Genomic DNA, 17,227 nt, shown 5'->3' on the forward strand with positions numbered 1-17,227 from the left:
TCCCACTAGCCACTTTGGCAGGTTGAAATTTTAATTGTAATCTTCTGAAAGGCATCTGAAATAATAAACTAATTGCAATGTGACACTATGACACTACAACTCTCATGAGCACTACCTGCACACAGTTGTTAGCTCATTAGTCTATGCCTGCAGCCTGTTGCCTTGCTTTTGTGTACTGGTGAGCGACAACACTGTAGAGCATGGTGGAGATGTGAGCTGGAAGAGCTGTATGGTGGCATATTAAAGGTGTAACAAAACATGGAGAGCACACAACACACAGTTTCAACGGAACTCAGACAAAATCACAACCATTTCAAAGCAACTGGTGTTTCGACTTAAAGTGACCCTCTAGTCTGCCCAATGTCAAGCCCTGGTCTGAATGTATGCCGACACTGGTGGCCCTTGCTGTTAACATCAACTCCATCCAAAAGTGTTCTCTGCTAATCAACAAAATGGCTCTACCTAGCTTAATTTCCAAGCTCGATAGCTACAACTGGCTGGCAAAGTAGCCACTTGGAGGATGTTAATGAGGGCCTTTATTTTGTCCACCAGAGTCTGGAGTCAGGATCAATTTCTTGAAATGATAAATTACTTTTTAAATGGGATATGTGCCCCCATTTTCTTTGTAACCTTCATGTAGCATTATAAGAGCTTTGCAGAAACAAAAGTAATACATTTGAAACCTTTAAAATTGTAATCCAAACATAGGCGGATAGCAACTCTCCCCTTTTCTTCCCCTGCCTTTAGCAGAGATAGCATCTGCCCTCATGAAACCAATTTCCAGGATATAAATAATAAAACTTTAATTTTGGGTCCCTTTATTATATGTGGCCCACCCCCTGTGCCTACAGGTGACCTAATTTCCCGTCTCAGGGACAAAAGGATTTAAGCCAAATATAAAAGGAAGAAACTGCCTGAGTATTGTACCCTGAAGACACTGCACCTTTAGTCAAGACGAATGCTGGTATCTCTACTTTTGTCTTTATCTGATTTAATAAGAACAAAAGGCATTGTTTGGTATGGAACTAGTTACTGTTTTTTTTACGGGAGGAAGCATGATTTATTTCTGCAAATTGACCCAGGGACAAAAAGATAAAAATCCTATAGATTTAGTGTCCCGGGGAGCCATGCAGCATTAAAAACAAAATTTAAAGACGCTTTACCCTTTCAGTATAAGGGAGGGGAGACAAACGTGTGCTTAAAGCAGCAGTGTGTGTGATTTTGTCTTTAGTGTGTATATCACATCACAGTGCCATTAAAGGAGATGCATCAGTTCTTATTAAAGTCCTAGTGAGGATACTTGGCCTTGTGATGACAAGAGTGCTAGCACACCACCCAAGGGTGTGATCACCTTGACTAGAGCTTGATGTTAAGGAGGACTTCATCGGTTCTACTGCCACTGTCAGAGCTGTGGAAACAGTCTGTTCAGTGTGAGGAAGAAGAAGTGGTGGAGAAAAAAAGGAGTTATCTTAAAGGTTTAAGAGGGCCAAGGCCAATCTTATTTTCTGGCCCTTCATGCCAAGGGTTTATATAGATTTATAAAAATAGAACCAACCATAAGATTCTGCCTTATTCTGACACATCAAAGTCCTGTATATGCAGCTTATACCACTCCACTTTGCCTTGAGCCAACAATGTCCAGTAACCTCAAATCTGTAAGTGAAAAGCATGAAAGCAAATTGGAAGCATAACCATGGGTGAATTAAGATAGTGGCTTTCATTATATGGGCTGCTTTTTAACATTTACTGTCATTACTCTAGTCTACCAGGATAGTCCAGACAATCTGCCCCATGAAATTCATTTATTTTATTCCACCTTTGTCAATCATGGTTTAACGCCTCTGAGCTTTAGCTAGAGGAAGGAAAGAAGACGGCTTTATTATCTTAGGGAAGCATTGGCATTCCCCTTGCTTGTCACAGCAGGATGTGTGGATGACAGTGAATTCTCCTCATGAACAAGATAAGTGTGTTTTAGCTGTGTTGTTTTTCAGGCATGTGGTGTGGGATAGGGTATAACATCTTGAATAATTGATGCCTTTGTAACTCAGGCCCCAAAGGGTCCCAGGAGACATCAGTATTATTCTGATGTGGGAGGACTCCTGCTTTGTTGTTGCGTGTGGCATGCATTTTTAATGTACTTATAATCAGGTGGATATGTCAAAGAGTGCAAGCCTCAAAAGAGGGCAGGCAACAATGTGTTCTGTGTGCAAAATAATTAACTTGCAAAAATAAATATAGATTCCATTACGGTACAGTTTGTTCATTACTACTCGTGATAATATTGTGTATACCTTATCAGCCCAGTAAACATTAACTCTAGTCTCCCTTGGTCATAGACAGATATTCTCCTCATGTCCCCCCTTATTCTGTAACCTTCAAACAATCCTGACAACATGACTGTAGCAGTGGCGATGACCTTTTCTGTGACAAACATGATGGCAGAGGGAAGCTGGTAGCTGGGCAGATGGGCAAAAGTGAACACAGCCTTCTGAGTTTCCTCCTCTCTCTCTTTTTTTGGGTCTCATTAGTCGATGTTCTTAATGTTTCTTGTGCATAGATTTTTTACCATGGTAACAAGAGGCTACCTGAAGTTTGGAGCAGGAATTAAATTAGGTAAAGGAGGAAAGGAATGAGGATTAGCAAGAGTGATAATGATAATGTTTAACAGCTAGTGCAATGTTGTTATCAATGTATTTGACAGCATTTGTTCTGTAGTTCTTAAAGCAGCTTCAAAAGATGGACCAGTCATGATCTTCTGTCATGATCTTTCCTGTCAACCTATAAACAGCCTTGTTTTACTGTCAATGTTAAGAAGCTTTACTGAAAACCATTTTATTTTAAAGATAAGTAAATCTATAATCACCAAAACTTTAGTTTGAGTCAACACAATATTTATTGAAAGATGGTTTTTGATTGATTGATTTAGAAATAATCAATTTGAACAACAAAAAAGTAGTCCCTCCAATTCTGCAGTTGTTAACACTTTCATGGTAATAAATTCTATTCAGCCTCCTTGTTAGACCAGTTGACCGAAAATAACTATTTCAATTCATTGTGAAGTAATAATATCTTAGCCTGCTTATTTGCTGTAATTCACTTGTATAACTGAATATTCCCATTAAAGGCAACTTTAGACATGGGGAACAGGACTTCTGCTTGAATATTAATGTTGACGTTTCTGTCCCAATTTGGCAGCTTCTTCTCTCACAGCTTTGCAGTTGACACACCTTAGGACATAAATGAGGCAAATGTCACAACCTTTAACATTGATGTCATTATCCAAACCATTCATTGCTTAAGTTACTTGACAGTGATCATCCACTTAGAGGTGCACTCAGCAGCTCTGCTGCTGTTGCCTGGATTTCCCTATCAGAGATGCTACTTGGGCTGCTCTCTTACCTATCCCTGGAAACAATCATTATTTCCTGACCCTCAAGACCAGCATGAGATGGAAACAAAAAATTTTGCTGCCATTATTCTTATTTTTTTCTGATTTAGTGTGCTAATGGGAAAAAAATATTTTTGCCAGTGTCAACAGGTGGAAATACACCGGACTCTTCACAGCAGATTGATGTGATATGACCTGTGTGATCAGGTTGGCCCTGGCGTTGCTTTCGCTGTTGAGATGTAATCCCCATTGTTATGGAGTTTTGATTAATCAGAATCAAATATTTAACACACACATACAGGTAAAAGTGCTAGTCATTACCTGGCTGTGTTTAGTACCTTATTCTAGTGGTCAAAACTCTATAACAATAGCTCAGGCTTTGTGTCAGAGTCCTTCTCACCTCGTCAGGATTCTAATTTGCGTGATGACCCATTCACTATAAATTAGCCAACCTCTTACTCTGAGACTTTTGGTAGAATAATGAGCAATACAGCATCATGTTTCCCTCTTCAGAAAGTCATTACAAATTTGAAATAATGAGAAGCATCATCTGACTAAATTTATCAGAAATTATTTGAGAAATGCATGAAAAGAAGTGACAAGAGTCATTATTAACCATCTACTCTGTTTAATGTAACTGAGCTAAAATTACACAAAATGACACATTCTTACTTTCTTCTATTTCTATGAATTTTCCTCATCTCTTTATCCTCTCTGTTCCCTTTACACAGTTGGTTACACCATGAACGACTTGATCTTTGAGTGGCTGTCTGATAACCCTGTACAGGTGGCTGATGATCTCACCCTCCCCCAGTTTGTGCTAAAGGAGGAGAAGGATTTGGGCTACTGCACAAAGTATTACAACACAGGTACTGAATTAATTCTATTGGAAGTGTCTAGAAATCAGCGAGCATACTCAAACTGAAAATGTGAATTGTAGTTGAGTGCTTCAGCTGATCTTTTGTTTTCCAGATGCATCTTAAAACTTGCTGCAAGAAACAGTTACTTTTAAAAATCCTCCACTCTACCACCTTTAACATACAGTATATCTTCACTCTATTTCTCTATTGTTACAGTGTTATCAGATAATATTTCCTTTGATCAAATATATGATCTGTCTGCAGGTAAATTCACGTGCATTGAGGTGAAGTTCCACCTAGAACGTCAAATGGGCTATTACCTAATCCAGATGTACATCCCCTCGCTCCTCATCGTCATCCTCTCCTGGGTGTCCTTCTGGATAAACATGGATGCCGCACCAGCCAGAGTGGGACTGGGCATCACTACAGTGCTGACGATGACCACACAGAGCTCTGGTTCAAGAGCCTCGCTGCCTAAGGTGGGTTTTGTGACAAGGTAGCAGGATGTATGATGGTTTGTTTGCAGCAGAAGGTGGATCATATACAGAGGGTGGATTTTTAAATGGGCAAAGAGCCAAACATGAGATGAGTGAGGCAGAGATGGATGCTTTTATAATGAAGGAGGAGAGGTTTATGACCTTTACTGCAGCCAGTAGAGGTTACTTCAAATGTTTTGATCTCACTTTTGGGATGCTATCATGTCATCCATCATGTTATACAGTCTATGGTCAGCACAAATGCTCCATGAACAAGTGACACAGTGGATATTTGGAGATCTGGGAAAGACATATTTGAAGGTGGGTTTTAGAATGGGATGACTTATTACAGCGTATTTAGTCATGAAATGCTGACTTTGCATGAGGCACGTCCTGAGTAAGGACAGACACCCACTAGAGAGCAGACATTAGAGGGCCAGGTGAGGTGAGGGCGCTGCCCTCTGGCATGTGAAAGGCACACAGGTCAGGGCACACTGTACCCGCAGAGAAGGTTAGAGGGACAGCCTGCATTGTACTGACACCACAGTAAATACATTTTTAATGGACAACAGCCAGCCAATCAGAAAAACTGTTTTATAATACCTCACTTCCAGCCAACAGTGTAGGAGACGTTCTGAATCAGTGCACAAGGTGTATTAGATCACCGGTAACCATAGCAACAGCACTTTGGGCTGGTTCTGCACTGCCAGTTAATGCTTATGGTGGTTGTTGAGTTTGACTGCATTTCCTGTGCATTTTGACCCTGGAGAAGTTTTGTTGTGTTATTTTATCTAACCATGGAATAATCACTGTGACCCAGAGCTCCTGTTCACATTCTCACAGACACACATTCACTAAATGAAGCTGCACTGAACAACCACAGTATTATTTGCCTCCCACTGAGCAGTAAAAAGGCACTAAATGGTGGTAATGAGGGAGGGGAAACTGCTTTTAAACACCTATATATTTTATGATTTAGTCCATGGTGTTTTATTCGTCTCTTAGTCGACCGTTGTTCAAAGATTTTCCTCTTTTATTGTGTCCTCCTGTTTTACCTCTGCATTATTGTGTGTTTTAATGTTGGGATTTTATGTTTCGTAAAACATTTTGTAATGTAGGTTTTGATAAGTGCTACAAATTAACCTTTTTATGACAATTATTATGAGTTCAATAAACTTTATGACTGGTGATCCCTTTCATGAAAAAAGGCAACAGGAAAAGCCTCACTGATTTTTGTCTCAGTGAGAAAGTGTGCTTGGCCTTCTTGGGTTTCTTTTTAGGCTTTTTAGTTTCATTTGCACATGTTTTGGAGTCATTTTATCATGAGACATAAAAGTTTTGATAGAGTACTTTCACTGTGAGTGTGTTAAAACAAGGGAGGGAATTAGCAAGTGTTGTGACAGGTTATATTTTGGAGCATTTTTAGCTTTAATGGACAGGACAGCTGAAGAGAGACAGGAAATGTGGGGAGTAGAGCAAAGGGGGAAGACTTGCAGCAAATGGTCGAGGACATGAGTTGCACCTACAGTCAGTTGGTAATCACTAAGTAAGTAAAAAAAACTCTTTAGAATCAAAGAAGTCATTCTTTACTGACCGATGTCCTTGAAAATAATGATCTTTTAAACAAGCTGAAAAATGCTCTGAACAGAGAAAATAATCCTGTTTTTTTACAATCAATCTGTCAGTGTTCTGGATTTCCTGAAAAAATGTGTTTATTCCAGAGTACTAACATGTCTCTTGTACTTTTCTAAGCTATTGACACTCAATGTCTGGAATCATTTCTATAGAGAACAGCTTAAAACCGCTTGGGGCACCGTTAGCCTATGTCTAAGCATGCGCCCCATATACAGAGGCTATAGTCCTCCTCTCAGTGCACTGTAAATACATATTGCTTTTTATTGCAGTAACTTTTATTTTTCTGTTGGAGTTTATATCATATTCTACATTTAATAATCTAATTTCTGTCTTTTGCATTGGATGTTGATATCTTATATCAAAATATATGCCTTTCCCGCTTTGGTGTTTACATTTGTCACTGATGTGCAGAAAGTTGTTTTAAAGTCACAACAAATTAATATAGAATACAGAAAGGAACAGCTCTTCAATGTGGAGATATCAAGCGACCAAGAAAAGCGCTATACAAATCCGATCAATCATTATTATTATTAAATATTATTAAATATTATTAAATATACTGTGTTAAGTATCTTGAGGCCGAGGTCTATGTGAATGCTTTTAGATTTTTGATAATACCATAAACTACAGCCTAATATGACCATAAACATCTTGGTTTGACACATGATGCAGTTCCATTTTTCTTTATGAGAAACCCCTTCAAAAATCTTTACCACATATAACATTCAGGCATATTCTTTGGTATTTTATTTTCTTTAGATATTTTTCTGCTTCTGCTTACATCTTTCCAGTGGCTATTTCTCTTGTGCTTGAAAAAACGGTGACCGAATCTGATGTAACAGCCTGAAATTTGACAAAGAAAGTTTTCCTTAAAGGACGGCCGCAGCAAAAGGAATATTTAATTTTGAAGTTTGTTAAAATATCCTTATCAAGACTAATTAAAACCAAATCAGAGGGTGATAAGTGACATGTTAACACATTTATATGTGACAGCTGGAGTAGTGACTAATACAGTAAAGGTGCTGATTAAAACATGGTCGATGTGTTTTCAGAGTTAAAAGAAGTTCATGGATTGCACCTTATACTGATGTGTTGGCTCCTGTTATTTTTCCCACTTGGTTGCATGTGTATCTGACAGTTTGCAAACTGCTCAATTGACTGAAGTTCCTACACAAAGCTGGCTTAGTGGGCGTTGCTGATTTGTTGTGACATGACTTTTCTTCATGAGCAACTCGGGCAGAGCAGTGACCTGTCTCATGGCTATGTGTCAGCTGCCCACATCGCTCTGACTCATTACAATTCTCCCTGAAGATGTGTGTCATTACGTGCCACGGCTAAGAGAATATGTGTCATTATGGGCCATAGCTGAGGGATGTGTAGACTGTGGAAAACCCCACGGGTTATACATTATCCTCATTGATTGGCTGTCTGTGACACTGTGGCCTTGTCTTGTTTTTCACCCAGGTGTCTTATGTGAAGGCCATTGACATTTGGATGGCGGTGTGCCTTCTCTTTGTGTTTGCTGCCCTGCTGGAGTACGCTGCAGTTAACTTTGTCTCAAGGCAACACAAGGAGTTCATCAGGCTGAGGAAAAAGCAGCGGCAGCAAAGAATAGTAAGTGTAAATCTCACACACGAACACACACATATTGTGCTGGGTTCTTTAAAGCACAAACAAACAGCACACACACAGGCACACACAAACACAATGGAGTCCTTGTCAGCCTCTATAACATTGACTTACGCCTCTTGTTATTGTGGCATGCTGTATATTCAGGAACTGACAGCATCAACACGCTAAAGCTGGCTGTCATACAACACAAACAAGATCTACTCATTTCAGTTCAGTTTGCAAACATGGTCATCCATGAGGAGCCTTTGTCTTCTTTCCCTCTATCACAGCATGTTACATAGATCAACAGCCTAAAGCTACAACCCTAAGGCACTGAGATATGTTTGCTCAATATTTACACTTTGATATTTACGTGTTAATCTGACGTAATATTTTTTTACTGCTGTTTATTTACATATAACTTACCGAAAACATATCATCACCACATCATGTTTTCATGAGTTTAGATGTAAGGCTCACAAGAACTAGTTAGATTGTTTTTTTCAAGTTGAATGAATCACCTTTATCATTATTTTACAATGTACAGTGAAATAAAGAAAGGCTAGTGCAGGGTTTTCTAGTTACCTTCAATACAAATACAAGGATCTACACTTGCAAACATTTATTCAAAGCAAAAAATATATGTAACAAAATGTACAATATATTGTATCATAGATAATGTATTTTGCACAGAAGACAAAGAACATAGCAGGGAAGACATTGTGCATTGCACAGAAGTGAATGTATATCGGACAGTAGCAAATGTGATTTTCACAGAAGATAATGTCCATCTCAAAGTAGATGATGAATTTTGCACAGGAGATAATGTTTATTTACAAATGATAATGTGTTTTGCACAGGAGATAATATATTCTGCACAGGAGATAATGTATATTGCACAGTAAATGATGAATGAATATAGAAGAATAATATTGCACAAAGGATAATTTTTAATGCAAAGTAAAAAATGTTTTGTGCACAAAAATAAATTCCATTCAAAGTGAAATTGTTTGTTCGTCGTAGTACACTGGCAAAACTGATAAACGGAAAGGGAAGAGGTTGGAGTTGAATTAAGGACTACTACAGTAAAGACTGTAACCTCTGTACATGAGACGTGCACTCTGCAAATGGAGCCCGCATTTGAGGCTTTGCCTTCTCCTGCCCCTATAGAGTTCAATCTACAACTGAAACCAAGTTTCAGGCTTTACTTTTGTTCAACCTCTTGCTCTCTCACTTTCTTATTCTCTTCTCTGTACATCGTCTCCCATCTCCTCTCCTCGGCCATGATGTCCATACTGAGAATACTAAACTAAGATCAGTAACCAGAGAAGTTTGCCTCCAAGTGCCTCTGCCAGAAAGAATCATAAAGCTGTGTAAGCGCTACATAGTTCTCTCAGGACATTGTATCTGTTCAGATGAAGTTACATATAGGGAAGGAACAGGTGTTCAGTGCGAGGAGGTGGAATTAAAGAGGCACCAATCTCCCATTACAAGTCAGTCCCATCAAGTTTTTAATCTCGTTGCTCACAGCTTTTATGCCTCTCCAGGATCATTGTTGATATGGTTTATTCAGACAATATTGAAAGTGGTCTGAAAAAATAAGCAAATAAGCCCACAACTGTTACAAAACTCAAACATCATTAGCAAAATCTTGGGTGATTCATTACACATCTAACTGTGCTGTCATTTAAGAGCCCATCACCTCTATCATAACACAAACATCACTCAGTAATGCAGCCTGTATGTCTCAGACTGTACTCTCTCACATAACAGGTGCCAAATTCATATACAGTGCTCTTCCAGAATATGTGCTGTCATTTCTATATTAAGCTATTTGAAACTTTAACACATACGTTCCCCATAGCTCTTTTTCACACATGAACTCTTGACATTTTCAACATAATTTCAGGAACTTGCCTTTCACACATGCACTTAACAGTGGAGAATAACCTGTTTTAAGAGGTGCTCACACGACTGTAAACACCTGGTGAAAAGCTTGGACTAGATGGTAGAGAAGGCAGCTGGGTAGCACATGCAGAAAGAGGAGGGACCTTCTGCAGTTAATATCACCACAATAAGTACTGGGTTGTTTCAGTATGACAAACATAACTGGGGAAAACATACAATAATACTGGCAACTAAGGCATACGGTAAAGAATATAAAGCAGCAAATTTCCCACTCACTCGCAGTGAATGTTCCAGACAACACATCAGCTCACCTTTACTTTACATGGACATTTTACCACGGGGTTATGAGGAGAAGTCTGCATAAAGTCAGGCTGAATAGATTTACCCGGTTGTATTCACACAAGCAGCCCCCTCTGGACAATTTGCATACATACATATGTGAAGAGGCTTATGTCCAATTTTAAAAAAGTCACTTCAACAGTCAAAAAATAGTTAGATATGTTAGGTATATCATGTATGAAAATGACTTAAAAGCCACAAAGCTGGTCATCCTGAAAGAAGAAATACAACAACCAAGAATAGTTTTCCTCATACCTACTCCAATAAAGGTTATACAGGTGTTATTAATGAGCTTAACGCATTTGTTCAATATGTATTAGGACTGTATAAGAATTAAGAGCATTATTATACTGAAGATGTGGTTATATGGCTCAGGTCCTGTTTTGATTGGTGCTACCTGGAAGTTGCCTAATGTCATCTCAGATCCATATTCCTTTGTAAGTCCACAACCTACCTAATCTATATTATTGATATCCTTACTGTCAATACTGTTTTTTTGCCACACACAATATGAACCTGAAGGAAATTTGTGAAATAAGGCTGACTTTACATGGATGAAACCTTAAAAAACTGTGCCTTAACACAAAATAGTCACAGTTTTAATTTCTTTATTTTGTTTTTTTCTCCCTTTCTTTGTAAATCCATGATCCTCTAGGGATGCAGCTTATGGGTTGACAACTATAAAGGCTTTACAGAGAGGTGAGAGGCCTTTTATGGCACTGAAACCTTCTCCTCAAGAGAAGCAGTCGGAACATCTTGAAAATCCCATTAAACAGCTCACCGAGTGTGCAGCTTCCCAGACTCATGGCAAAGTTCCCTGTGAAAGCAGAAGAGTCCAACAGATTTACTGGGCAGTCTGCCCTCCTGCCTTGTTACAGGAGAGAGAGAGAAATGATTGTCTGTCGAGGAGAGGACTTCCCCTGTCCACATCAGTTGCACAATTACTCCCACTGTGGAGTTTCACATCACAAACTATCCATCTGAGAGGTATTGATGCATGACCTGATCTGTTGTACTGATGTGAAATTGGGAGTCTGATGGAGTGAACAAATCCCAGCCTGACCAATTCAATCAATTCTCCTCTTCAACTCCGCTCTGGTGTTTTGTAAGCCAAACCAGCTACAGCAAGTGCATCCACACTGCCTTCAAAAGTACAAGTAGACGAAACACAGCCTCCGTCTTTGCAGAAATAACTCCAACTGGCACCTTGAGGATGCTAAATTTGTCTTCAAAGCCAGCTCCCTATACTAACAGACACAGATAATGTCCTATATTATCACACTGGCAGTGCCACTCTAATTAAAAGCTGAGAACGCCTGCCTGAGTTTGTTGTGTGAATTTCAAGTTTGCACCTTTAATTACTTTATTCTTGGCAAGGTAGGTTTTTATTTTAAATTACGCAGGAAGGACTTTTTTCTCAGCCAAATGTGAGGGCACATTTCCAAAACTAATCACAAGTTCAGCAGAAATTATTCTTTAAACTACCATTGAATTAATACCAAACTCTTGAGATAACAGAGGATGATATAAAGAGTAGTAACTCTGATTCTGTTCTGTCTACCTTCCTTCCCACGGGAGGTGTATGCCACTCAACCTGGGAGTGTTGAGTCGATGAGGAAAGAGAATGAAGTCCCTGAGAACAACTCAGCCATCAAGAATCTGAGTGAAAACTGCAGCGCCTGTGCTAGGGTAACAAAAAGATGTTGAACCCCGTGCAACCCTGTCCTTGAAATCCAATTTTTGCCGTGCAACTTTTGCATCAGACCTGAATGTTTCCTGGCAACTCTCCTGCAACTAAACCCACTATCATGTCCTGTCACTATAACCCTGTCTCTCTGACCTACTGCTCCTTTAAACTAACGCTACTAACTTTGAATTACTGCCCTCAAAATCTTCTCCTGTGTGAAACCAGTTTTTAAGGCTAATTGAAATTCTTTGTGCATTTCCTTCGTCTGTTGGCTCCCCGTCTAGATTTTAACCTTCCCTTTTTCCAGGGCACTACTCAGAGTTTTTTTGCAAAAGAAGAAAAAAAGCAGTTTTTTGAGTTTGTCATGAAATGTTCTAAAATATTTTTTCGAAAGTGAGAAAATTGTTTAGTATGTTAAGAATTGAGCTCAAATGATTTCCTGACTTGTTTTACATGAGAGGATGGACAAATATGAAGCTTAGCTTAGTTTATCATAAAGAAAGAAACAGGGGAAACAGCTTATCTGGCTCTATCAGGTTAGTAAATCTGGTTGGCATCCACTCTAAAAGGAGAGCAGTTCATTTATGATTTGTTTGTTTCATCTGTCGAGAGAGACAAAGTGTAAATAAAATCCGGCTCGCTGTTACCTCCATTTCTATTCTATTAGCTAAGTTAAGCTAAGTTAAGCTAACTGCGCTGTTGGCTGTAGCTACATATTTACACAACAGATAGGAAATAGTTCCGATAGAAATCTCCACTACCTTTAAGTTCTTTGAGCTAAGTGTTAGCATTAGGATATGTATTTCTCACTCTTTCCCTAAAAACAACAGACGGCCAAGCCAACATGTATCATTTCATGACTGTTGGTTACTTGTGGTATTCTGTTCATTTCAATTGTTTGGAGAGGAGGCTTATATTGCCTCATTGGTGTGAGCAATAGCAGCATGGCATGTTGTGGTCTGGCATAGTGAGCACCTTATTGTTTTGTTTTAGATTACCATGGCCCTGATATCACATGAAAACAAGTTTTTTGTGCAGAGAGAATGAGAAAAATAAGTCAAGATCTCAAGAAAACAACCTGAAATGACACAGTAACAAAATTAAAACTGAGGAAATAAAATGTATGGAGGTATGTCCTCTTTAAAAAAAACATCCATGTGGGCATTAACTTTTTTCTCCACAGAGCCCGATTGTGATATCAAGAGAAGTCTTAACTGATCATATTCCAACACATCACAAAGTGTAGCTGCTGATGAGAGCATAAACGATGAGCACCTATTATCTTTAGAGAAAGGCACCATTAGCCTTTAGCACATGATGTACTGTGTCGCTTAGGAAGGCGTGGGAGTGATAATTAAGCTGTGCTGGAAGAGCTACAACTCTCCAACCCTTCTGTTGTTTGGTGCAATCTGTCATTGGGGGGAAACTAGTTAGCAAACACAAAGTTATTCACAACCAGGCTGTTAGACTACATGAAAAACTGTGCAGGACAAATTTAACAGTAAGAGACAAGCGTGAAAGACATTAGGGGTTCTGGTTGGTGGTGTCTCATCCTGATGCCAAGGCCAGTGGAGTACCACAGAACTGTCAGGGTCAGAGAAAGAGAGAAACAGAGCTTTCAGGACACGTCACTTTGACTACTAATCATCCAATTTAGATCCCACATCTTCACTTCCCCCTGCTAAAGTGAATCTCTCAAAGTGTCAGAGCGGCTGTCAGACTTAAGCTGCATGTCTATTAATATTCTCTTCAGAGGGCGGAGACGGTGTCTCATTCAGTGTTGAAAAAAACGTACCCCACCACCCTGCCATTCATCAAAGCATGATGCCAAGTGCAAGGGTTTTTTGGTGCAGTTCAGATCATGACTTTTTATTAATAGGCATTTTAAAAAAGGCTGTCATTCAGAAACTTATTGAAAAGGGCTGGGAAGGAGAGGTGGAGGTTAATTATTTTGAGCAACTTCATAATTATAGTTTTTTTTCACTCTCATAGCGATGCCCTGTGCAGTACCTCCAGGAAGTTGCAATTTCGCAATCGCAACTATCAACGCAAATTCAACCAATCAGCGCGATTTTTTCGCGGCCTTGCAATTTTATACAATCACCGCAACTTTCCCGCAAATTTGACCAATTACCTTAACCTCAGCCCCTGTACGTCATCGGTTTTGTCATCAATTTCACTTCCTTGGAACATAAACAGAAGTCTTCACTTGATGGGCACTTTTCAACAGAAAAAAACACGCACGGAGAACGGGTGAAAAGCGAGGACAGCGGGCAGGACAAGTGACGATGACAACGTTGTTATTTATAGATTGAGGGGCACAGTGTTCGCTTGGTCACCTACCTGCAGCAGGTGTGCTGAACCAGCTCTCCCCCCTACATGCATCTGTCTCATCTTCATTGATGATTTTTCCCCCCGGTGTGCATTAGTGACAAAGACACAACCGGGGGTTGTCTGTTTATTATTTGAGGTTTGACGTTGTTGCCACTCTTACCATAAAAAGCTCCCGTCTACAGCTTGATTTAATCCAGTTTGGTGATACATCAGACACATTTAGTAAGTTTTGATCAACTCATAGCCATCAAAGATGCAGATTCATTTCAGAGTGCCGTGAACTGACTGTCTGTGCCTCAGTCGCTGTGAGGTGCATTCAGGGACCGTCGTAAATGTGCAATACAGTCCTTTCATGGCATTTTTCTGTGAATCAAGACAATCAAAATACAGTCAGTGGCCACATAGCGTATTTACTTGCTCCTGAGATGTTATTGGAGGAAAAAAGCAAAAAAAAAATAATCGCAACTTTCACCGCAATTTTTTCAAAAAGCTGTCGCAAATTCAGGCTCTTTGGGCCGCAACAATCACAAAAAATCCCGCGAAATCCTGGAGGGACTGCCTGTGATTCCGCTCTAAAAGTTTAGGTTTTTGCCCTCTGTAGCCTAGACTCATGCCCCTCATGTTTTAGGATTTTTTGAAACTCTAAAACAACACCAAAAACACTGATAACAGATTCTAGAGACTGCTGAATGCACAATAGAAATGCAAGCTAGTACTTAGAAATTGGATGAGGACATGCTCCAATTTGGTAAAATGTCTTTTCTTATTCTACCCATGAATCAATTTTTGCATGAAGCAAGATGTTGAAAAATAAAAATAAAAAACAACTTTTCGCTTTCTTTTTCCATCTAATGAAAAAATGTTCTAAAAAGTCTTGGGAATTGTGTTATTTCCAGATATCTGGAGAAAAAAAACCTAGTCACAACTCTGACAATGGTTCAAAAATTTCGTGATTTGCATCTGACTTAGCTGTCTAATAGGGTTTCATTAATACCTTAAGAGCAGTTGTAAATGTTGTTGGATCACCATCTATGATTTGTGCATCCTTTGTCAATGTTTGTTTTTCATAGAAACCAATGCTGCTGTAATGAAGTAATCCATGAGAAGCAAAAACTACAGCTGGTTCCCTTTCTTCTTCTAAACACAATCAGTACAAATGCGTGTCTTCTCTGAATGCTAATGTAAAAAATGTTTTTCCTGCTGGATGTTGCACTCTACTGACCTTTTGTGCCTCTACAACCCAATGCATTTGGGAATCAGCCACTGCGAGGAAATGTAAAAAGCTGTAAGCTAATTCATGCTGACAGCAAGAGGCCAATCTCTTTTCCCTCTGCTTGACTCCACAGGAGGAGGAACTGGTGAGGGAGAGCCGCGGTTTTTACTTCCGGGGTTATGGACTTGGTCACTGCCTGCAGACCAAGGATGGTACTGCTGTGGAGCCAGCCACCGTGTTCACCCCTCCACCTCCTCCTCCTCCCCCCTTCCCCGTGCATGACGGGGAGATGCTTCACAAGCGCTTTGTGGACCGCGCCAAACGCATCGACACCATCTCCAGAGCCGTGTTTCCCCTGAGCTTTCTCATATTCAACATCTTCTACTGGATCACCTACAAAGTGCTGCGACACGAAGACATCCACGCCAATTTGTAAAAACGCTTTCTGCTACATTTTAGGGTTTTTTTCTCCTCAGAACCAAAACTGCCTGTCAGATCTACTAATACAGTGAAGAAATGTGTCAAGAGGCGTTATCTGCTTCTTAAAACAACTGCTTAAAACTTTGTGCTCAGGTGCGTCTTCAGGATTTCAGTCGAGGGGTGATTAAGCCGGAAAACGAGGTTAAGCTGCCTGGATTCAGGCTGGTGTTGTTTATTCGTTTCTGCCTTGGCTTTGATTCGTGTGGATTACAACAGAAACAAAACACTGCTGGTACTTTGTAGGTTTATGACCTGTGTTTGAGAGTTCAGATGAGTTGGTGTTGATCCTGGCTGGATGAGATATACTGACTTGAATTTTGACACTAAGCATCTTTGAATGAATGTTTTTGAAAATTCAAAAGATAATAGGTTTTTTACACCTTTAGATTATAAAAGGGATATAGAAGGGTGCAATGGGGGGGGGGGGAATGGGTCTTTGATATTTATTATTATTCAACAAGTGGTGTTAATTCAATTTAGATTATATATAACAGTGTATAAAGTGTACATATGCAAAGCTCTTCATTAAACTGCACAAAGCACAAATATGTATTTCCTTTTGTCTAAATTTAAATAAATTGTTATTCTGCCAGGAAACCAGAAGTGATTCGTCCCTCTTTAAGCTAAAGATTTTGCCGATTACTCTGTAAAAATATGCAGTGTTGAAAAAAATCCGTCTCAAATAACCAATCACACCAAAACTTTTCTGTTTCAGCCTTTTAGTAGCCTCCAATCAGCTCCAAATTGGGATGAAGCTCAAACCAAATGTTGATATGAAATGCAAGAGTATGGTAAATAGTAAATGCTGTAGATGCAAAATGACTAATCAGTTTGCATCAGTAGTTCTGGGTCTTTGTATTTCTTTTTTCTGCTATTTCCTCCCCAGTCTCAGGAGTAGTTTTGAAGGAAGGTGTGGTAATGCTGGGCTGCAGTGAGGAGGGGATGGGGGGGGTTGGGGGGCAGCCAGTGAGGGAGGACGAATGGGTTTTTTAATGGGAAATCAGAGGGTTGTTTTATCAACTAATGAGTTTGAAAAGGGCTTGGTGTTCCAACGCTAATGACAATGAAATTCAGAGAGGCAGCTGGAGCCTACTGTCCGTTTGTCGGCAGTCCTAATCAAACGCTTTGTATTGTACAGTTCCCCAGGTAATGAAAAAGTGTGAGTGTGTGTTTAAAGGTGAATGTGTTTTAAAGCATGCCTATGTTTCTATTTTACCCTCACTCTCTTGTTAAATAGATAACGATTTTTCTTAAATATATCCAGTGTTTTATATTATCGTGCAGAGTACGCCCACT

At 39.5% G+C, this 17,227-nt stretch overlaps 1 protein-coding gene and 1 long non-coding RNA gene across 3 annotated transcripts in view; one reads left to right on the plus strand and one right to left on the minus strand.

The window, feature by feature from the left end:
• glra4a (glycine receptor, alpha 4a) overlaps positions 1–16,386 on the plus strand; it is a 59,927-nt gene extending 43,541 nt beyond the window's left edge. Inside the window, exons 6-9 of the mRNA XM_034689090.1 lie at positions 4,120–4,257; positions 4,513–4,727; positions 7,824–7,973; positions 15,585–16,386. Coding sequence (XP_034544981.1) covers positions 4,120–4,257; positions 4,513–4,727; positions 7,824–7,973; positions 15,585–15,887 — 806 coding nt within the window. The 3' untranslated portion in view covers positions 15,888–16,386. The remainder of the gene's footprint in view (positions 1–4,119; positions 4,258–4,512; positions 4,728–7,823; positions 7,974–15,584) is intronic.
• The window catches only part of LOC117816771, a 178,524-nt gene that overhangs the window by 142,327 nt on the left and 18,970 nt on the right, over positions 1–17,227 (minus strand). The window lies entirely within an intron of this gene.

This window comes from Notolabrus celidotus, chromosome 8 (genome assembly GCF_009762535.1).
Source record: "Notolabrus celidotus isolate fNotCel1 chromosome 8, fNotCel1.pri, whole genome shotgun sequence".
Lineage (NCBI taxonomy): Eukaryota > Metazoa > Chordata > Actinopteri > Labriformes > Labridae > Notolabrus > Notolabrus celidotus.